We start from the raw sequence: 23,379 nt of genomic DNA, 5'->3' as shown, positions 1-23,379 counted from the left end.
CCAGACACTTCGCTGATATTTCAGAGCTGTTTGTGCTGTGTCGGTTCCATGACAGAACTCATATTTGAAAATGTCATGAATTTTTATTTATCCATGGTTTCATAAGAATGAGGATATACCTCCACAATAAAAATTAGATAAGAAGTGTCAAAGTGAAATGTCAGAGATATCAATTGTCAAACTGTGTACTTAAAAGAAATTGGGCAGTTCTTAATAACCTTGTATTTCAAAGCTATGTTCATTTTTCTTTAAGTATTTGCTTTTTCACAAATACTTTATAGTTTTATGAATTTCTATAAAGTACAAATAAAAACTGTTAAAAAAGGCGAAACCTGAAATGGCAAGTATTTGAGTAAAATAATATTTCTAAAATTACTCATTTTAAACAATTATGTTCTCTCTTTATTTTTCAGGAGCTTCCTGAAAATGTGATAGATCTTTTGAAGAAGTGCCTCACCTTCCATCCTTCTAAAAGGTTGATATTATTAACAGTTTGGGGATTACATTGAGATCTTTTATATGTAAGCAGTTGTGGGTTTGCTCCCCTTATCTGTTATGATACTAATGGATTAAATATGAATTATATATGCATAATAGTAGTAAATAATTGACATCAGTATTGTAACCATGAGTGATTTAAAGCTGTAATTTATTGTTAAAAGATAAAGTAATTAATGCTTAGAAAGCTGACTTATACAAAAAGAAGTTACAAGTTCATTTCCTAGCCTCCAACTAGAAAATCTGCTAAACCTATGGAAAGTAGATATTTCTAGACTCAATGATAATACCAGAGAAATGAGAACAGAAGTTTGTTCATGATATTTATTATAGCTGTGAGCCCGGATAAATGGTTAGGTAAATTAACAATTGCTGATAATAGAAAAGGATTTCTTAGAAGTTTGATTACTTTACTTTCTTTTGATGTTATCACTTGTCATACAATTATTCCTAAACAGTTATTCCTAATGTTTGAAAATAATGCATTCTAATTTGTCTTTAGAAAAAACTTAGGAAGGTATGTTAGGGAGAGAAGAATGGTAGTTTGGGGTGAATATCTCACATTAAATTAAAGGGAAAGAAGAAAATCCAAAAGGTATTATTAGTTTATGAACATATTATTTAATCGAGATATTCAGTAAAGCAGGCATGTCTTGTCAGGCTAAATGTGAGAAATGCAAAAGCTCTTATGGAATGATTTTTTGGTAGATGCATGAGGTACCAAAAGTATAACAAAAGCAAAAAAAAATTCAGTATTTACTCACAGTCATTTGATTGTTATATAAAGGCATACAATTAGACTCTGCAAATGGGAGGTTTATTATTTCCTGTGCTAATGAGGTAGTTAAGCCTTTTAACTATCCCCTTGAATGTGTACCAGTATTCTAAGATATTTTTATGACTTTCGTTTATGTTCTGTATTTTCGATGTGTTTTTCAAGGCCAACCCCAGATGAATTGATGAAGGACAAAGTGTTCAGTGAAGTGTCCCCTCTATATCCTCCCTTTAACAAACCTGCCGGTCTGTTTTCATCTTCTCTGAGATGTGCTGATTTAACCTTGCCTGAGGATATCAGTCAGTTGTGTAAAGGTAATGGAAAATGAAACGTGGGCAACAATGAGCCTTGTTTTTAAGGGAAGTTCCCTTATCTGAGTTTCAGTTTCGGATTTATCAACAATATACATCACATACATGAGATTTCGTGTGTCATTAATTGAGAATTAAGAAGTGATTCAGGAAGAATAACTGACCTAACGTTTTACTCTTTAAGTTACTGAATTTCTGTATAATTTATGAATGATCTCTAAAAATCTTATCATTGAAAGGAAGTCCATACCATTTTATTCTGCATGTTGAAAAGAATATCAGCTTTTAGGTTTTTATTCTTATGTGAAGGTTACAACTCTCAAAATGTGTGGTAGGGTGATACCAGTAAGTTATCAAAACATATGTCATGGCAGAAAATATTTACTAAATATTCATTCAATTAAATATTTTTTGAGTTCCTACTATGCACCACATACTGCTAAATATGTTCTAAATATGTTCTATGCACATATGTTCTAAATAATATGCATGCCAAATGGGAAGGCAGACAAACATTTAGTTACATAATCACTATTTTAAAGGAAAGTCGCTATGAACGTAGCAGAGGAGTGCCTTTGGGACAGCAAGAAAGACTTTTCAGGAGATGTAGCCCTTCCCTTGAGACATGAGAGATGGGGCAATTTGTGTTGGTTGCCTAACCCAGTGCTTTTTTTACTGTTATTCCTCTCTCAATATAAGGGGTAAAAGCTCCAATTCTGCATTTCTACCAGAAAGGGTAAACATTTCAGATTGTCCGTTTTCTAGCTTCCCTTGCTATAGGAAGTAAGCTTGTGAACTGGAGAGTTGGTTTATGGAATCCAAATGGAAGTCTGAGCATGAGGATTTCTTCTAGGAAAAAATTTTCTTTCATGACAAAATAGATAACGATAGCATAGCAGCGATTCACCATGTTCTCTTTTGAATGCAGGAAAGGGTCTAAGAGACCCAAGTTTGGGTCCCTTAGGCATCCTAATTCCTATGTTTTAATTGAGAGATGTAAATGTCTTTATTGTATAAGCCACTTTAAGTAGAATATTATTTTTAGGCAGGAGCATTCAAATCATTACAAAAATTAGAATCTGCCAGTCATGACTTACCTTCGAGTGGGAGAAGGGAAATACTCAACTCTGGCCTGTTCTACCTGATGGCAGAGAAACACCTGTGTGGACCTCAGTCCAGAAACACAGGTTAGCTGAAAGATTGAGACCTATTCACAGGCTGACCATAGGATGCTTCCCCTCGCCACACTTACCACCAGGTTGAAGAGCCGGATGGAATTGGCTTATTAACGCAGCAAGTGGGCTCTGACTGACTGGTTTCTTCTGAAGGCAGGCTTTGTTAAAAACAGTGCAAGTCACTGAAATAGTTTCTTTTCCTCTTTCCACTACTGGAAGCACAAAGGCATTTTTTTCCAATATTCACTGTAAGAATCTGGTCAGACTCCTGAAGGTAAAACTTGTAAAAGTATGAGGATGCTCCTTATGACTGGTTCTCTCTGGGTATCCAGCACTTTTTCAATTAAAGTTTAAGTTTTCCTACCCAGCACTGGTTCTGAAGGCTTTTTCCTCTCATGAGTCTCTGCTTCAGTGAGCCATGACCCCCGTACTTTCCTTTCTGCCTATCCAGTCTTGTAGGCAGAAGCTTGCCCTATACCCTCACCTCTCTTACAGGTGCAAGAATTGATATTTCAGTCCGTTCAGCTTTTTACTTGTTAGGATGCGTAACAACTTCAGGCTCCTTACAGTCAGAACAAGAAACGCTAAGTCTGCTCTTCAGGTTTTGACCTTTTTCAGAATGTCAGCTATTATTACCAATCGATTTTTAAGAAAGTCAGAAAGTATAATCACTATGATTCATTTTAATTTGCCATTTATAGATATAAACAATGATTATCTGGCAGAAAGATCTATTGAAGAAGTTTATTATCTTTGGTGTTTGGCTGGAGGAGACTTGGAGAAAGAGCTTGTCAATAAGGAAATCATTCGATCCAAACCACCTATCTGCACACTCCCCAAGTAAGGAAAGAACACTTCTTTTGGAAATGAAAACACATATCTGATAATAGCATCAGAAAGAGTTTTTGGTTGATTTTTTTTTTCCAGATATTTTTGGTGGATAGCCCAACTAACTGATTTTGGAAGCAATTTTAAGTTCATACCTTGTTTGATTTGCCAGAGTTTCTAATTGCAGAGTTCTCGTCAACATTTTCTAATGTTTTTAATTGTATTATCTTTTAATAAATAATTTGCTTTATGATCTATTTGAAATAAAATTATGGCATATGTAACAATAATTGACATGAATGAAAAGTGTACAAGTTAAAACAGTAATAGTTAAGAGCACTAACTTTATAACTAGGCTAGTGGCTAGTGCGCTTATTATGAAGAACTACATTCTGTTTCCAAATGTATTTGGAAGTGCAAATGAACCATGTGGTCTCACCACGTGTCCTAGATATCATCATTATGCTTAATGTGTTGAGAAAAATATGCAAAACTGCATGAGAAGATGCTATACTGTAAATTAGACTGGAACTTAAATAATTATAGTCCAAAGCCAAAGTTGTATTACCATAACAGTGCTATTCATATTTATTCATAAAAAATATGAACCTGATTTTCTTGAACTTCTGCCAGTGCTTTAATATGAATTTTAGATTGTAGGGCTTAGATTTGATCATTGTGAGAAACTAAAGAAATCGTCCACTCTTTTTTTTTTTTTTCTGCACTTGTTAAACTTTCAGATTCATTATTTGGATAGACCATTAGTTTTCTGTTTTTTTTCTTTCATTAACTAATTTCTTAAAATACTATAATTATGCCACTCATACATGATGGAAATTCCAAGAAGAAATAGTTTGAAGGATACATAGATTCTTAGAAGTAATTCTCTGAATTTCTGAACACTTTCATCCATTTTCTATTCAGTATTTTCCCCCTGTGAGGTTACCTAGCATGGCTCTTTCTTTCTTCTCCTTGTCATCTTTCACCTATGTAAACTTTCTTAGGATCATATTTGGGAGTGTCAGGAGAGTAATTTTAGCACTAAGCCTGTGCGAACAAAGGCTTATAAATGACACCCTGTATTCCTGAAGTGCTTTATACTAGTATACCAAATTCAGAGGTATATACCAGCTTGGTAGGAAGTTCCTACCAACTTCTGAGGTATCTAAAAATTAGGCTTATTTAAAAAATCTCAACCAGTGTTACATATTTTTTCAATTAAACATCATCCAGTTGAAAATCTACTTCTTTCTTGATTAAAAAATTGATAATCTGGAATAAAATTTATTTTCTAGAGGGAAACAATTGATTTTTTTGTCCTCACTATAATTATTTTTTTAAATCTCTTTTCAGTTTTCTCTTTGAAGATGGTGAAAGCTTTGGACAAGATCGAGACAGAAGCTCCCTTTTAGATGATACCACTGTGACGTTGTCATTATGTCAGCTAAGAAATGTAAGAATGCTATTTTGCCAAATTTGCTTCAGATCTTTTTTTTAAAAAAACCTTAAAGATACACGTGAAGCCTTATATTCCTCCCTAATTTCATAAAATATATGAGAATTTCCCTAAGAGATAAGTCCCAGAATAGAATTGCTGGAAAATAGCATCTGCACAACTTCAGCCTAAACACCTATCATCTGATTATTGACAAAAATGATTTCTGTCAGTTTATCTTTACACCACAATTGGGTAAGTTTTCTCATTTCTCTACTACTTGGCAATATTTCATGTTATCAAATTTTGAAAGAAGATTTTGTTAATTTATGATGGAATGATAATTTTGCCATATACTAATTTTTAATCCCCTGATTATAATGCAGTTGGGGGTCTTTTAACATTTGTTCACTGTTTGCTTACCTCTTTTTTATATTGCTAGTTCATGACCATTGTCAGTTTTTCTACTGTGTGATTCCTTATTGATTTGAAGGGGGTTTTTTGATGTAAAACCCATGCCAATATTTATTTCATATCTTATTGAAAAAGATTAGTCATTGCTTTCATTTAGTATATCATAGTTTATAGTTTATCTAACTATGCTTCATCAGAAGGATGCTGATTCTCCCATTTCACATTACTTTCGAAATTTATTTTCATTATTGTTTTTATTCTAAACACCTTTATATTTTTCTTAGAATATAGAAAAGATAGGACATATTTATGGTTGCCATATTTAACAAGGTTGGTAGAAAAAGAATTATAGATATGTCTGTGTGACATGATACAATTTTAAAATTAAGGGCAGCATTAATGGGGGAGGCAGCCTCAGTGTAGTAGAAAGAACCTGCGCTTGGAAACAGATGATACAGGTTCCAAAGTTCACTCTGCTTTTTCTCTGCCCAAGGTTATATGGCTAGTGCTTAATGCCTCTGAGCACTTGTAATATCTTTTATAAGATCAAACTAATATCTATTTTGCAGCGATCCTGTCTGTGACTGAGATCCTGTCTATAAATAAATAAATAAATAAATAAGGGTATGGGGGCCAGGTGGCTCAAGAGAGGCCAAGACGGGAGGATCACTTGAGCTCAGGAGTTCCAGAATGACCAGTTAGGAGGTAATGCTTAAAAGCCTGAGCTTAAGAGTGAGGCAGACAAACCTACTCTGCTACCTGCTAGCTGTGAGCCACTAATAAGTTACTAAACATAGCTTTGTCTCACTTTCCTGTCTGTAAAATGGGATAATGAGAGAGTCTATTTTATAAGACTGTCGTGTAGCTAAAAGAATATATATAAAAGCATTTATAGGCTCAGCACCCTTAGCGCAGAAGTTGCAGTGCCGGCCACACGCACCAAGGCTGGTGGTTTAAATCTGGCCCAGGCCAGCTAAACAGCAATGACAATTGCAACGAAAAAAATGGCTGGGCATTGTGGCAGGCACCTGTAGTTCCAGCTACTTGGGAGGCTGAGGCAGGAGAATCGCTTGGGCCCAAGAGTTTGAGGTTGGTGTGGACTATGATGCCACGGCACTCTACCAAAGACAGCATAGTGACTCTGTCTCAAAAAAAAAAAAAAAAGCATTTATATTACCTTCATTACAAATAATTTCTAATGTGAAGTGATAAGGACCTGGACAAGGACAAGTAACTAAAAGGAAAAGATGACTTGAAGGGACATTTCCATAGACTCCTGAGATGTTATAACTAGAAAAGACCCTAGAGAACATTTCCAAAATTAAAATGGATAAAATGTGGCCCCAGTTTAAATGTCAGGGATTAAAATAACAATGGGGTAAAACAGCTCAAAGATTTTGACTCCAAGAGGACCCAAAGACATAGACTTGGCATAATTATATGTTATCAATAATAACCTTTAAAATATAAGATACAATTATTGGGCATACAAGTCAAACACTGTACTGGTTATTGATTTGAAGATTTTTAAAAATATACTCCAGATATTGTATCTTCATTTGCTATATGTCATGGATATGTTTTCTAAACTCCTATTTTTCTTCAACTTTTTGATATATCTTTTGATGAGTAGAATTCTAAATTTTTATCAGTATTTCACTTTATAGTCAAATTCATTTTATTTGATATATTTCATTTGTTGTAACTTATTTAAATTATACTAAGGTCCTAAGTATTTTTTCCTATAATGTTTTTCTATATTTTCTTCTAAAAGATTGAAAGAATTTTTCATATGTAGTTCTTTAATCTACCTGGAATTTATTTTTTATTAAATTATGAGAAAGATATCCAATATTATATTTCATTGACAAGCAGTAATCCTTTGACTCAATGCCATATATTGAATGCTTTTCTTTATATTTTTTGGTTTTTGTTTTTATGTGTAATACCTACTTTTCGGTATATGCAAAGATATGTTTCTGAACTTTTGAATTCTGATCTCTTGTCCTGTATGTCTAACCTTAACCACACTGCCTTAATCCGTAATTTTATAGGCGTTCTTGATGTCTAGACAGGAAAGATCCTCAATTATTTTGTCCTCAAAATGAAGTAGGCACTCTTTGACATCATGCTTTACTAGGTGATTTTTATAATCATCTTACATACAGAGTTTCATCAAAAATGTGTAGGATTTTGATTGACATTGTATAGAGAATTTCATGTTACCGTTGTAGGTCAATTTATAGAGAATTGCTGTTTTTTAAGGATGGGGTCCTATTTCTTGAACATATTATAGATACACCATTTATTTAATTCTTATTTAATATAACAATTTTCTCTTTAATGTCTGTATATCATTCATTAGATTTATTCCTGAGGTAAGTTATTGTTGCTTTTGTAAATAGAATTTGTATATGTATGAGTATTACGTTTTCCAATATTTTATTGTAGACATTTTCAAACAGAAAAAAAGTTGAAAAATTTTTATAGGGAACAACTAGCCACCTACATCAGGGGTTGATATGATCTGCTGGCCATATCAAGTCACATACCTAGCCATTTACTTATTCTGTGCGGCTTACATATTTTGGTGCCACATTGGTGAGATTGAGTGGTTGCTGTAGAGACCATGTAACTCTCAAAACTGAAAACCTTTATTATTTGGGCCTGTATAGAAAGTATTTGCCACTCTCTGACCTAGATTCTATAACACTTACTTGTTTTGTCACATGTCTGTCTATCCCTCTAGCCAATCGTCAACCCATCTCAGTTTTTGTTCTTGCATTTTAAATCAAGATAAAGACATCAGTACAATTCAGTTTACACATTAACTGGAGTTTAGTATTGGTTTGGGTTCTTTTTAGGCAAAACTTGATTATAAGGAAATGCACAGATCTTAAGTATACTATTAGATGCATTTTTAAAAATCCAACAATAATATTTTTAGAATGCTATTTCAACTATTTTTTGCGCATAATTAGGAACACAACTTATATTTGTGTGTAGATCTCGTACCTAGCAACATTGCTGAACCTAGTCTTTATTTAAATCATGTATCAGCAGGTTCTCTGGGGATTTTCTTATGAATTAGGTTAGTGTTTTGTCATCATTTCCAGTTCTATTCACTACTTTTCTTGTCATTTTTGCTGAGCCTTTGTTACAGTATTGATTAGAAGTAGAAATGATTTTAAAGGAATCACTTTATATATTTCATCATTGAGTGTATTTGTTGTGTTGGGCTTTGGCAGTCTCTTATTGCTAATTTGCTATGAATTTTTTTTTTAACATTTTGTTGTTGTTGTTGTTGTTGCAGTTTGGCCAGGGCTGGGTCTGAACTCACCACCCTTGGTATATGGGGCTGACACCCCACTCACTGAGCCACAGGCAACCCCCCCATGCTATGAATTTTTATTATAAATGGGCGTGGAATTTGTGCTTTTTATCCTCTTTACCTTGTTTTCTTCTGTTTTGTTCCCTCCGTTGTACTTTTCTTCATCTAATGTACTGTGATGTTCTCTCTAAATGATAGCTCAATGAAGGCATTAATAACGTTCTCTTATATCTCAGGCCTTACGAGTTTGTGAATGTTTCTTTTTTTTTTTGATAGGGTATATCAAGAAACTTTTATTTATTATTATCCATAGTAAACTGGCTCAGTTGTTACTTAATTGGAAACCTTTTACTTATTCGGAAACCTTTTATTTATGCAGTGCTGAAAGATTGGTTTATTAATTTAACAATGTATGGCTTCTGTTGTTACTATTGAGAAGTCAGCTTTAATACTAATGATTTTTTGTAATGTACCTTTTTATTTTGTCTCCTTTTCTTTTATGTTCTATACTTTCACAGAAATGAATCAAAGTGTGCTTTGTTTTTTATGTCTTTTTCCATCCGTATATGTGTGTTTATCAAAAACCTTTGTTCAGAAATTTCAATTTTATGTCTGTTGGAAATTCTCATTCTCTCCTCTAAGTTCCTTTGTGGGTTATCTATTTCTGGGTTCTGTTTAGAAAGTAGTTTCTTTGTATCTGTCCTCTTGTTCACTAAACTCTCCAGCTATATCCTTTGGCCACTTAAACTTTCCATTTAGTTTTTAGCATCAATAATTAATTTTTAATGGAAGTTGTATTTGTTTTTTATAGTTACTGTTTTTTATGCAAATAATTGATTGATTTTTCTCAGTTCTGTTTTATATTTTCTTAAATGTGTTAAACATGCTTCCTTTGTATTTGACATTCAACAGTTCTGGTATATAAAGTCTTCACCAGCCTTTTTCTGGTTTGTTTCCCTGTTTTTCACTCATGGTGACTTGTTACTGCCTATGTTTTGTGATTTTTGCTTTTTTCTTTAATTTTATATGTTTAGAGCTCTGGGGGAATCTTTTAGACCTGGTTCTAGCATGTTTTCTGACAGGTTCTTGGCTCCACTACTTTTGAAGACAATAGTGAAAATGGAAATTCATGCTCCAGAGCCCGTGTTAGGGCCAGCCAGAGGACACACGTTCCAAGGAATGTTTTCTTTTCCATACATAGAGGGTGCCAAAAACTTGTGTACACATTCTAAGAGAAGAAAAAAAACTATATTAAATTTATAAAACTCAAGTCATGTTTGACTTCGATGATTACAAGTAGTGCTCAACATGACTTATATTCATCTTCTGTTATCAGGATATATTCCATTGTATAATTTTAATTCAGTTTTCTTCCTGTCTTAAAATGTGCACATATTTTTGATGCCCCCTTGTATATAAGTGTATGCATGCGTGTGTATATATTATAGGCGTGTTTATATTATGTATATGTGTATATAGAATTTTTAGAATTTTTAGACATTATGTTTTAGAACAAATATAATTTGTTCTAGGTTTACAGGAGAATATACATACATTCTCCTCACACATACACACAATTTCCCCTATTATTAGCATCTTGTATTAATGTACTACATTTGTTACAGATGTCAAATCAATACTGACAGGCTATTGCTTTTTTTCCATTTTTTAAATTATAGATTAATATGAGGGTACATTGTTTAGGTAAAGTTGTTTTTGCTGATAGACTATTACTAACTAAAGTACATAGTTTACATTAGGGTTCACTTTTTCTGTGGTATGGTTCTATGAGTTTGACAAAAGTATAATGTCAGATATTCACCGTTACAGTGTCATGCAGAATAGTTTCACTGCTTTAAAAATCCCTTGTAGGGCGGTGCCTGTGGCTCCACAGAGTAGGGCACTGACCCCATATGCTGGAGGTGGTGGGTTCAAACCCAGACCCGGCCAAAAACTGCAAAAAAATAAAAATTAAAAAATAATAAAATAAAGAAATAAAATCCTTTGTGCCCCACCTATGTATCCTTTTCTTCTTTTACACTCTGCTGTACCCCAGAACACTTTCTGAGCACCAGTCTTTTTATTGCTTAGTTTTGCCTTTTCTAGATTGTCATGTGATTGGAATCATACGTTATTTAGCTAGTTTGGGTTGGCTTATTTCACTTAGCAGTATGCATTTAAGATGTCTTCATGTCTGTTCATGACTTGAAGCTCATCTCTTTTTATTCTTGAATGACATTCCCTTGTATGATGTACTATAGTTTCTTTATCTATGAAGGAAATATTGACTGATTCCAGTTTGGGGCAGTTATGAATAAAGCTTCTGTAAAATATGTGTGCAAGTTTTGGGGTGGATATAAATTTTCATTTTATCTGGGAGAGCAATTGCTAGATTATATGCTAAGACTGAAATTGCCAAATTAGCTGTACCATTTTGCATCCTCATAGTAGTAAGTAAGAGTTTCTGTTGCTCCACAAAATCATTTTGTCAATGTCCACAAAGTAACTTGTTAAAATTTTGACTAGGACTTCATCTGTAGATTAAAGTGAAGAACTGGCATCCTAGTAATATTTAGACTTCCTGCCTGTGAACATGCAATGTCTGTCCATTTATTTATATTTTCTTTGATTTTTTTTTATATCAACCTTGTAGTTTTTTTCCTACAGATCTTGAATACACCTTGTTAGATATATACCTTAGTACCTCTCTCCTTTTTGGTGTGCTGATATAAATGATAGTATGTTTTTAATTTCAGATTCCAATTTTTCATTGTTCATATTTTTAAAAGCTAATGATTTTTGTATATTAACTATGTATTCTATAGCCTCGTTATAATCACTGATTAGTTCTAGCAAATGTTTCTAGGTTTTGGTTTTGAGTTTTGTTGTCTTTTGTTTTTTTAATAGATTCTTTGGGATTTTTATTTAAATAACTGTGAACTAAGACAGTTGTGTTACCTTCTCCCAGTTTTTCACCTTTTATTTCCTTTTCTTGTCTTACTGTATCAGCTAGGACTTCAGTATAAAGTTGAATAGAAATTGTGAGAAGGGACATCCTTGTTTTGTTCTTGACCCGAGCAGAAATAATGCAGTGTTTCACCACTAAGTATGACATTAGGTGTTATTAGCTGCATATATTTTACATGTTCCATAGAGGGTGAGGACATTTCCCTCTATTCTTAGTTTGCTGAGAGTTTTTATCAAGTGCGGGTATTAAATTTTGTCAAATGTTTTCCTACATCTGTTGATATGATCATAGGTTTTTTTTTTCTTTAATCTGTGGATGTGATGGATATCTATCCTTCCATTTTGTGATGGAAAACTTGTGATTTTCAAGTTTTGAACGAGCCTTTTATATCTGAAATAATATTAACTTGGGATTATAGCATATAATTCTTTTTATTCATTATTTGAGTTCAAATGCTAATATTTCATTGAGCACTTTTGTATCTATGCTCCTAAAAGATATCGGTCTGCAGTTTTCCTTTCCTTGAATGTTATTCTGTCTTCAAAGACTGAGGTAGGAAATACTCCCTCTGCTGTTTTCTACAAGAGATTGTTACAATTTCTTCCTTAAATGTTTGATGTAGGATGAGTGTTTTATAACGCTGTGATTAGCTTTCAGTTTAGTTTAGTTTTATTTTGTTTTGAGACAAGCTTTCACCCAGACTAGAGTACAGTGGCCTAAGCATAGCTCATTGTAACCTTGACCTCATGGGTTCATATTCCAGCAATCTTCCCACATTAGCCTTCTGGGTAGCTATGACTACTGGCATGCATCACCACTTTTGACATATATGTATACATACACTTATATACATACACAGTATTTTGCAGAGATGGGGTGTCACTGTGTTGCTCAGTCTTTTTTTTTTCCTTTTACTAAGTCATATACACATAGATCATGAATACATTTATGCATTTGTGGGGTACAATGTGTTGATTTCTTGTCTTGAACTCTTGGACTCCCAAAATGCTGAGATTGTAGGTGTGAGCCAACACACCCTGCAGGTCTCAGATTTTTAGTGAGCCTGTATTCCTGAGCTATGACCTTCACAAGTGTTTATCAACTCACTCTTCATACCACTTTAGGTGAGATAAGGCTAGGAGGGCTGGATTTGGGTATTTCTACTCCCCCACATTAAAGACTAAGGGGGGTTGGCGTTAAGGATTTTCCTTCCCTCAAGTTGTTCAGACTAGTAAAACCTAAGATAGATAGGATCTGGTAGAAGAGCTTCCTTAAGGACAGCCCTTTCTCATGGGAAACAGAGTGCTCCTTGGTATTTCCAATTGGTTACTCTCTCCCTCCTGTAGGAAGCATGAGGGAATTGTTCTCAGCTCTTCACCCAGAGAACCTGGTGGGACCAGTAGAGGTAAATCTCAAGGAGCATAGATACCTCCCTAAGGCTGGGCCTCTAGAAGTTTTATCTCCCAGATTAGTCTATGCTGAGGCATTAAACAGTTCTACTTAAATCATTCTTAGCAGGTTCTAGCACTAGCTTCTATTCCTGGTAAGATGCGATCCTCTATATTTGCATATCCCTCTAGTTTTCAGGACATCACTCTTCCCTGATTTTGTTATGTGTGAGAAGAGTTCTTAAATTTGGTTGGTTCAACTTTTTTCTTGTTAGAGCAAAAGTGGTGATTCCTTAGCTGTTTTCATATTGGACAAGAAACTGGAAGTCCTCGCCTTTTTATTTCAATCATTCACAGCCAAGGCTAAATTAGGTATTTTTCCTTGTTTTGCCTCTAAGCTAGCTGTCTTTTCCAGTCCACAGTTCTTACTGAGACCCTGGCAAGGCCAGTCTGGCTGCCGGGTAAGCGGGTGCCCCAGCCTTTTACCCTTTATGTTCCCAATCTCCAGACCAGTTAGCCCTGTACTTCAGTGCTAGCTTGCCTCCTTTCTCCCTGGGTACCACTTTGTGTTTGTTATCATTGCATTTTCCTTACTTTTTTAGCCTTATCCAACCATTTAATATTTTATATGTTATGTACTAGGAGAGTCTTAGAATCTCTTGTCTGCCATAAGCAACAATGGCTTAAAATACAGAATTATTACTACTCAATACTCTGAATTTATAAACTCTTTGAAAAGCTAGACCTGTAAAGTAAAAAAACGGTAACAATACCAGGTAACAAATGGTAAATTGTATCCAGAATATATGGTTTCAACTGATTTTGTTTTGTTTCGCTATTAATTTTTTTCTTCAATTTAGATAAATCAAAGTTAAATGAATCTAAGTCTCTCATTCTGTCTCAAATCTTTAATAGTTCTACTTTTGAAATTTAAAATACTTTTCCTCTGTAATTATTAAGAAATGTTAATTGGCTATTTCATAAAATAATGTGGAAAGCAAATAATAAGTTTTACCTTAAATCTTTCTATATAAGCATTTCCATGCCTTTTTTGTCCTCAATGGTAGATTTTTAAATAGAAAAGACAAGCAGAAAGGATACTTATTATTTAATGTTTATGGCATCCAGGATACTAAAAGCCAAATTCAAAATGATTACTAATAATAAAGTAAAAGTTGAGATAATTTTCTTTTCTTAAAATTTCAATCTATATAAGAAATACCTAAAGGTTTACTCTAATAAGATAAGTTTGCAGCTCATCAATTAGTGAGGTACGAGGCATAAATCCAGTGTTTTATCAAATTCTCAGTTTTGGGTAAAAGATTTTCTGTTGGCATTTAAAATTCTGGGAATAACTCACTTGGATGCACAGTGACTAAGCAAGAGAAGATCAATGCTGGCTACACACAGAGCTGGAACTTCTGTGTCAGTCAGTCCCCATAGGAGCAGATACTCTGCCTTCTAGTTGGAAGCTGAAGAGCAGAGCAGCAGGCAAGGTGGCATTACGTTAATCACCCTGCTGAGGATGTGGCTGAGATTTTTGTTTTACTACTACTTGCTTATGTTACAGACTATCTGTAATCATGGCAATATTCTGGGGAGCTGCATTTATTATAATGAGGTTGTGGGGGAAATGAATTGAATCCTGTCAGTGGATGTATTAGCTATTTGAATCATACGTGTTCAAAGTATGAAGTGAGACATTCTTTTGAATTCTTTTCCGAGCATCTTTTCTTTTGACCTAGTTTGTATAACACCGAAGCAAATATAAATCTGATTTGGGGTTTTAATTACTAAATATATAAAGAGGGTACCTCTTTTTAATTTTTTTTCATGTAACTTAAAATTGTTTTATCTGCTTATTAAGTTTTATACTAATGTTAGTGTATTTCTGAGTTGTGTTTGGAATAGTATAAGTGCTCACATTTATAAGTTAAACCTAGAGGCACAAATAACCAAATAAAGAGCTGCTCTTTACGGCTACACCTTAATCCCTAGAAGTATGGCATGTTTGCATGTTTATGACAAGAACTGATTTTCAGAGTGTTTTATACTTTTCTGGTTCTTTATAAAGGCATAATATTTACCTTTCCTCTTAAATACAGATCAGTGTTGCTGCCCAAGATGTTTATACATAAATATTTTGTCCTTAAATCTACAGAGATTAAAAGATGTTGGTGGAGAAGCATTTTACCCATTACTTGAAGATGAGTATGTATAGTTCCATCTTATATTTAGTTTTCTTTTCTGTTAGTATTAGACTTATAAAAAGTTTGTACATTTTCTATGAAAAGCATTATATGTATTTTTCTTTTATATTAGACTTGTAAAAAATTTGTACATTTTCTACAAAAAGCATTTCACAAATGAAACGTAAAAATACAGTGTATTCCTTTATTAAAATTTTATACTTTGGGTCATTCTTTTTTTCTTTTATTCTTTTACAGCCAGTCTAATTTACCTCATTCAAACAGCAATAACGAGTTGTCTGCAGCTGCTACTCTCCCTTTGATCATCAGAGAGAGGGACACAGAGTACCAACTAAACAGAATTATTCTCTTTGACAGGCTGCTAAAGGTAGGAATTCTAAAGTGGAAAGTGTTAACAGTAGCCCATGTATGATTCTATTATGTATGTATTTAGTTTCATTGGTAATCCTTAGGGACTTGTGAGGTTATGAGAAGGCTAATTCTTACCACCTGTCTTTTCCAATTTACTTTCTCCAATTATAAAAATTGTACATGGTCATAGTAAAATGAAAAAATAAGAGTAAGGCTCGGGAATATATGAAAATAATGTTAAGACAAAAGATTAATAGCCTTACTTTTTAAAGAAAACCTAAAAATCAATAAGAAAAAGAACCAAAATTGAAACAGAGGAACAGATGAAGTACCTAATATAAATATAGTTAGTAAATGTGTTCAAATTGTTCATCCTCGCTAAGAATGAAAAATGCAGATTAAAATAGGGGGGTTTTGGTATACTAATTAGTAAAATGAGCAAAAGTACATTGAAACTGAAACTGTCATTCTTTCAGAATAAGTGAATCTACAGAAATACTTTGTAAAGCAATGTGAATAGGTATATCAAGAATCTTAATAATATCAGTACTTTGTCCTATTAATTCTCTTCTAAAAATTACTTCTAAAATACAATTTTTTTAAAGGACAAATTTATGTGTAAGATATGGAAATAGCCATAACAATAGCTTATGATTATTTAACCAACATGAGGCCGGTATCATCCTTCATATGATTCATTCAAAATCCTTCCGGAACACAAAATGGAAGGGATTAAAAAGCAGGTAGAAGCAGCTCCTCTTTTCAATTATAATATACAAGTTTTTCAGGCTGTTAGAGATCCATTCTACTGCTTATTTATATGTATTTAATAAGACCAAAATAATTGCAGATACTTTGAAATTTATTGTAGGTCATTTCATCTTTATCACTGGTATATTCAGAACTGTCTAGACTAAAAGATGGCACTTGGTAATTTAAGACATTTTTTATTTCTTTTTCTCATATCGTAGGCTTATCCATATAAAAAAAATCAAATCTGGAAGGAAGCAAGAGTTGACATTCCTCCTCTTATGAGAGGTCTGACCTGGGCTGCTCTTCTGGGAGTTGAGGTAAGAAAGAAGAGAGAAGCCGATTAACAATGCTGAGAAAGGATGAAAAAGGTAGTGCTTTCTGAAGATGTTATTTTTTAAATTATTAGAAAATTATATAGTAAAATATGAGAAATATTAGAATACTTGGCCATTTAAATGAAAGGAATATAGGAAAAGAGCAGAATAGAATAAAAATTAACAATTGAAAGTTTGTTAGATTTATGCTGCCTAATATTTAATGGTGCTTACAGAAAATATCTTGATTATGAAGTTTAAAATCAGTACATTTCAAATATATATATCAGTTACAAGTGGATAATAAAAAAAAGATAAAGTACGCTTATCATGAAATACAATTACCTATTTATAAATGGTTCTGCCTAAGTTTGGAAAAATCTTTCAATCCAATTTGTGTTTTGTCAAAATCACTAACATAATTTAGTAGCTTTTGGCACACCTATTCCACCTGGACTAGGCTGCCAAGAGAATTAGTTACTTTGTCTTCTACAACACTTTATCTGTGGCAGAGAGGAAAGGAGAGATGTCACAAAATTATTAGGGTAGCTTTCAGTACTAACAGAAAGTTCTGGTGACAGCAATGATGGTAATGGACCAACCTGTGCCAGATTACTTCATATACTGTCCATTTCTTTGTTATCCTCTCTTCCTGTATTCTCTTAGAGATATTTATCCTTTTTATAAAAAAAAAATTGTCCTCGACCACTTTTAATCTTGTTTCAACCCTTCTTTGGAAGGAATTCCTTTCTTCACTCCTGATTCCCTGGATGAGAGTCTATCGATACTTTGAGTTTGGTTGGTTACTTTGCAAGAATGCCTGTTGTTCCATTCCATACGTTAATCATAGACTTGTAGAACCATGTGATGCTAAAGACCAAGAGGACTTCAGGTATCTATTGTCCAACCCTCATTAAATGAGTGTCCCAAGGAAGCTGCTATAGTAAATGATGTCAGAACATGAACTCAAATTTCTGGCTCTTTCTCTACCACAATGGTAAGCCAGAATAATAAGTATTTTATCATGCTAGGTCCTATAGACCATGACCAAAACTTGAAGTAGTTTATTCAGTTATTCCTGATGTAACAGTGTAACAAAAATATTAATGATCCTTTAGTCCCTAATGATTCTGTAATTATATGGTCTCTATTCCTTAATTTATCCTGCGCTTCTGTTTCCTAGTGCTGATCTGCCACTCCTTTGAACAGTTTTATTTTATTTCTGCTTTCATAACCAACTTGAATAGGAAAATTTCTTGTAGAACCACCTCCCTTTAAGAAACTTACCTGTTCATGACAGTTACTATTTATGAAATAACAATGTTAACAAAGTTGTATAGTTGTATAGTTGTACTGCTTTGTACAGGCTCAGAGTTTGGCTGAGTATACTCGATAGCTAAGTGACTCCTCTAAGACATTTACCTCCTATGTATAATTCAAAGATCTACCTCAGCAAAACAGCAAATTGTCACTTACCACAGACTTTCATGACAAGTAGTTAAGGATGTAGAGAGTTTCTCTTAATTTAAAATATACCTCTGGTTTGAATGTGTCTACATGTGGTTGGCTAGGTTTTCAAAGATAGATATTTATAAAAACAGATTTTTCTATCTATATTGCCATTTGTATTAAAGATATGGAGACTAATGTGTCTTCTTGTTATTTGCAGGGCGCCATTCATGCCAAGTATGAAGCAATTGATAAAGACACTCCAATTCCTACAGATAGACAGGTATGATTTAGAGTTTTTAAAGCAACCCAAGATAATTATGCCAAATCTATAAAATTGAGGGAGGCAGGAGGAAATTTTCTTTTTTTCATAATGAATGCCTACCTACTATCATGGACAGATAGTGTCAGAATAAACATAACTCCTATAATTTTGTGAGTTAGAACAATACTTTCAAGAATGTGCAGTCAACTGACCTTTTTTTAATAACTGTATTTCTTCTTCAGAAAAATTTGCCCTTTTATTGAGACTATGTTGTAAAGGAAGACATTTTTGAAATACATACCTTTTCAAAAGAAATAGTCCCTTTTCTCCTATTTAGGTATACATACAACAACTCTGGTGCTTCCTGAAGATCAATAAAAAATTAAAAAGCTTCAGACACCAGGGTTATTAAGGTAGTCGCTTCTGAAATTCATATCATAGTCTCTCTTCTTATTTATTCCGGGTATAAAGGTCGAGGGTTTGTTGGGGATTGCTCTGTTACAGATCCGCCTTATTGTTTTGCTACTTTAACAGATTGAAGTGGATATTCCTCGCTGCCATCAGTATGATGAACTGTTATCGTCACCAGAAGGTCATGCAAAATTTAGGCGTGTATTAAAAGCCTGGGTAGTATCTCATCCTGATCTTGTGTATTGGCAAGGTAAGCTTTTAAGTTTTAGTTTTAGGCTCTTCTTAGAATATTAGGAGCTTATGCATGACTGACAATTTTAAAAATTTTCAAAAATATTAAAACATCCTTGGGTTTGGGAAAAGTCAATACTAAAGCTCTGATTCATTTTTCAAGACATTTATTGAGAAGTTTCTTTTAAGTTTGTCTAAATGGCTCGTAGATACCATTTAAATGCATGATATTTAAAATGAAATAACTTGGCCATCACATTGATTAGGAAAGTAGACAAAATATTTGGTGCTATCATAATCTTTGTGGATACATTTTTTAATGCTTATGCACATAGTTAAATAATTATGGGCTAGTTGAAGTTTTTACAGTTAATGATTCCCAATTTATTCTTACCATGGTTATTGGAAATTAAAGAATAAGATATCACTCTAAACCACTCATTCATTTTATTTATTGTCCTTTTTTTCTCAGTATTTTTAATGGTCCAGATCTTTTATTTTTAATTTTGCCATTATTATTTTTGTGGTCATTGATGAATTATCCTAGTGAAATGGGAAACCCATTCCACCCATTCCTGTTTTTGGATGTGTTGTTGTAAACAGCTGTTTTTACTTTTAATTCTCTGTTTCTTACTGGCCATACTTAAAGCTATTGTTTTTCCTAGCTCTGTTCATTTTAGAGGTATTTTATAGTCTACTAACAATTATAGATAGATTTTTTATTATTATTATTATTTTTAGAGACAGAGTCGCACTTTGTTGCCCTCAGTAGAGTGCTGTTGCATCACAACTCACAGCAACCTCCAGCTCTGGGCTTAGGTGATTCTCTTGCCTCAGCCTCTCGAGTAGCTGGGACTATAGGTGCCCCCTCAACACCCGGCTATTTTCTGTTACAGTTTGGCCAAGGTCAGGTTCAAACCTGCCACCCTCCGTATATGGGGCTGGCACCCTACTCACTTAGCCATAGGCGCCATCCTATAGGTAGATTTATATGCATTCTTTCAGCGTGGAAACATATAAACAACATTGTTATCAATAAAAGCAATACGTTACATATTTGTATTTCACTTCACAATTTTTACAGGATTTTTTTTCACATCCCAAAGACAAAGAACATAAAAACAAATCTATATCTCTTAGATGAGAAATCATACTTAAAGATATAAATAATTGCCAAGATACACAGTTGGGGTCAAAGATGGGACTGTCTCGAAAGTCTTCTAACATTCTTATATTTTTCTATTAGTGTATTTCTTCAACTCATAATAATGTTGATAGTAATAACCGATTTGTTTTGGAACTTACTCTGTGCCAGACACTATCATTTACTCCTCACAGTAATTCATGAAGTAATGCATTTCTGATGGGGATACTTAAATTTTTAATCCATTTGGAGGTAATGCAGTGAACTAAATAGCATATATGTCCATTGCACAATTCTGCTGCGTTGTATTGATTTGACTTCCTTCCCCGCCCACATTAGGTCTTGACTCACTTTGTGCTCCATTTCTGTATCTAAATTTCAATAATGAAGGTAAGCCCTTTGTAATTTAATTATTGTGCATATTATTCTAAAATATGTGATTCAAACATGAAGTGTTTTTGTTTTTGTTTTAAAGTTCATGAACTTTTCCCTGGTAGATTTCTGTGACGCAGTCTGTTAGACTCATTTTAGAGGATGTGAAGGATTAATTAATTACCGGAAAGTTTCATTTATGACCAAGTTGTAATTAAGGATTTGGTGGGAATTTTACTGATTATTCTAAATGCAGTTACCTACTTTGATGATTATTTTTATGAACTAGAGAAATTTCTTCTGACATTAGTTTTAGTCTATCTAAGGAATTTATAAGGAAATCAATATTGGTTACATTTCCCCTAATCTTAATCTCTCCAAAGCCTGTTGTAATTTCAGATCTTAATGAAGATTTCTCTTATTCTCTTTCCTGAGCCCACATAACACTTTGTAATGTAGAAAATTTATTTTTTTTGTCTGTCTCGTACTCTAGTTTCTTATACACTAATATTGTAATCCTTTTTGTAACAGATATTTTAATGACAGGTTTTTTTTTCTGCCCTTCTGCTATAATAACTTTTTATAGAATATTTTTCTATAAATACTTGTTAAATTCAACTGACTCAAATTCCATTTGCCAATATCACATATAGAACATGTTACCATATATCACTTCAATGTACAGATGCCTAATCCATCCTTTCAAATTGTATTTCATGTCAGAATATGCATAGATTTCTGTAATTGAGTCTAGATAATGTATTCCCAGAGAATTGCAGTTTCCCTATTTGAATGGTTTAAAAAATGCACTGTTCTCTGATATCCTCATTCATTAGCCTAGACTAGAGGTTTCGTTCTGTTTATTAGGCAGAGCTGATTATCACTGACAGTAGTCCAAAAATAGTAAAGCGTCTGTGTTTGCAAATATAGGTTATAATAATCCTACATTTAAAGTTTGCAGATTCTTGTTTGCATCAGCAGTAGCCAAAGGTCATAAGATTTATATCACTCATTAAATTGATCACAGTTAGAAATTTATAAGAACATAAAGCTTAAATGATAAAGGTTTTTATCATTGTCAGGTAATGATTGCCACAGAAGTTCGAAATGAAGTTACTGGAATGATTATCTTTTGTTGTGCAAAATATTTTCTGTTTTAAAGTGCAGGAGCTTTCCCCAACCCTTTGTGTTTCCAGCACTTATTCCCATAACTGTTCATAACAAACTCAAAGAATGTGTAACTGAGTGAAATACTGCTGGTCATTTACCCTATTAACTCATTTTTTGCCTTTGCTTTATTCTTTCTTAGCCTTGGCATATGCATGCATGTCTGCTTTTATTCCCAAGTACCTGTATAACTTCTTCTTAAAAGACAACTCACATGTGATACAAGGTAAGCAAATGCCTTGTCTTTTTTATAGGCGACGTGATTATGTCAAAAGTAACCAATACTCAATTACATTTGTGATTTAGGCCCAATAAAATATGGTGAGGGTTCATCACCAAAACCTACTACTATTTGTGTTCTTGATGTTTAAGATTAAAAATGCTTCACCGTGGAGTGTGCCTACTGTGAATTAGTAAAAAACTTAGCCATCACTTAATTGTGTAAATAGGTAATTAAAAACACTTCTCATTCATCTCATTCCCTCCAGTGCTTGCACACTCAAAAGGAACTCCCTTTTTGTCCTACCTCCCTAAAATATACCTCCTCCTGCCAAGTCCAAGTTTAACCCCTTTGTGAATTCATTCAGCTACATTCAAACTTACAATATTCTGAACTCCTTTTAATAATAATCTAACAAAAGTTAAAAATAAGCACTTTGTATTGAACCAGATACACCTTTCAAAATTAAACTTCACTACTTACTGTATAATCTTGGACAAATCATTTAAGTTCTCTAGATATCATATTCCTGATATCTACAATAAAAATCTTGCTACAAAGTTTAAACATAGTAAAATTTGTAAATACGTGAAAAACAGAAACATTCAATAAATTCTATAATTTATTTCTAATGTGATTGTTACTATTCTTGCTATTTTTCACTAGTACCATTATTATCATGACATTACACGCTATTTCATGTCTTATCTTTTCATCAGAGATTCTAAATATTTTAAAATAAGGGAATTTTCTTGTATTTTTGTATTATTTTAAAACTGACTACAAAGCTGCTCAGTCTCCTATTTATGACTTTTAATGACACTGATCACGTGATCTAGAGTTTTTACCTATCCATTCTACCAAATTTTAAACAGCTTAAAGCTGGTTCTGTGTTTCATTTTTATTGAGATCATTATGGTTTGATATTTCACTCAGTTTGAAAAGACAAAGTAGGAAAACTAGAGGCTACGTCTGATTTATCAATAATTCTGAGTAAGCATGGTCTCAAGGAATAATAATTTTAGATGGTTAGAAAGAAGATAAAATTAAAGTATGAGAGATCAATATAATGGGAAATAATTAGAAAGGAAGATGTAAACAAACAAACAAAAAAACCTAAAAGTTTTTTTGAGAAGGAAAAGAATGTAGATAAATAGCTCAGCGCATTGAACATTTACTATTTTAGTGTCATTTAGACTGGCTTACAGAGAAAAAGTACTAAAATGATCTTTTGGTTTAAAATGGATATGCCCAATTTTCTGTATATTTTCTACAATGTGGACTTATACAAAGATAGAATGAATTGGCTCGGCGCCTGTGGCTCAAGCAGCTAAGGCGCCAGCCACATACACCTAAGGTGGCGGGTTCG

At 33.3% G+C, this 23,379-nt stretch overlaps 1 protein-coding gene across 1 annotated transcript in view; it reads left to right on the top strand.

The window, feature by feature from the left end:
• The window catches only part of TBCK (TBC1 domain containing kinase), a 174,170-nt gene that overhangs the window by 43,173 nt on the left and 107,618 nt on the right, over positions 1 to 23,379 (top strand). Inside the window, exons 8-18 of the mRNA XM_012809277.2 lie at positions 414 to 475; positions 1,439 to 1,587; positions 3,461 to 3,599; positions 4,941 to 5,040; positions 15,285 to 15,334; positions 15,571 to 15,700; positions 16,656 to 16,754; positions 18,421 to 18,483; positions 19,000 to 19,126; positions 20,591 to 20,641; positions 21,933 to 22,016. Of these exons, the coding sequence (XP_012664731.1) occupies positions 414 to 475; positions 1,439 to 1,587; positions 3,461 to 3,599; positions 4,941 to 5,040; positions 15,285 to 15,334; positions 15,571 to 15,700; positions 16,656 to 16,754; positions 18,421 to 18,483; positions 19,000 to 19,126; positions 20,591 to 20,641; positions 21,933 to 22,016 (1,054 nt within the window). The remainder of the gene's footprint in view (positions 1 to 413; positions 476 to 1,438; positions 1,588 to 3,460; positions 3,600 to 4,940; positions 5,041 to 15,284; positions 15,335 to 15,570; positions 15,701 to 16,655; positions 16,755 to 18,420; positions 18,484 to 18,999; positions 19,127 to 20,590; positions 20,642 to 21,932; positions 22,017 to 23,379) is intronic.

This window comes from Otolemur garnettii, unplaced genomic scaffold, assembly GCF_000181295.1.
Source record: "Otolemur garnettii isolate 467f Iridium unplaced genomic scaffold, OtoGar3 scaffold00103, whole genome shotgun sequence".
Taxonomy (NCBI): Eukaryota; Metazoa; Chordata; class Mammalia; order Primates; family Galagidae; genus Otolemur; species Otolemur garnettii.
This window is presented reverse-complemented; position numbering and strand designations above follow the sequence as displayed.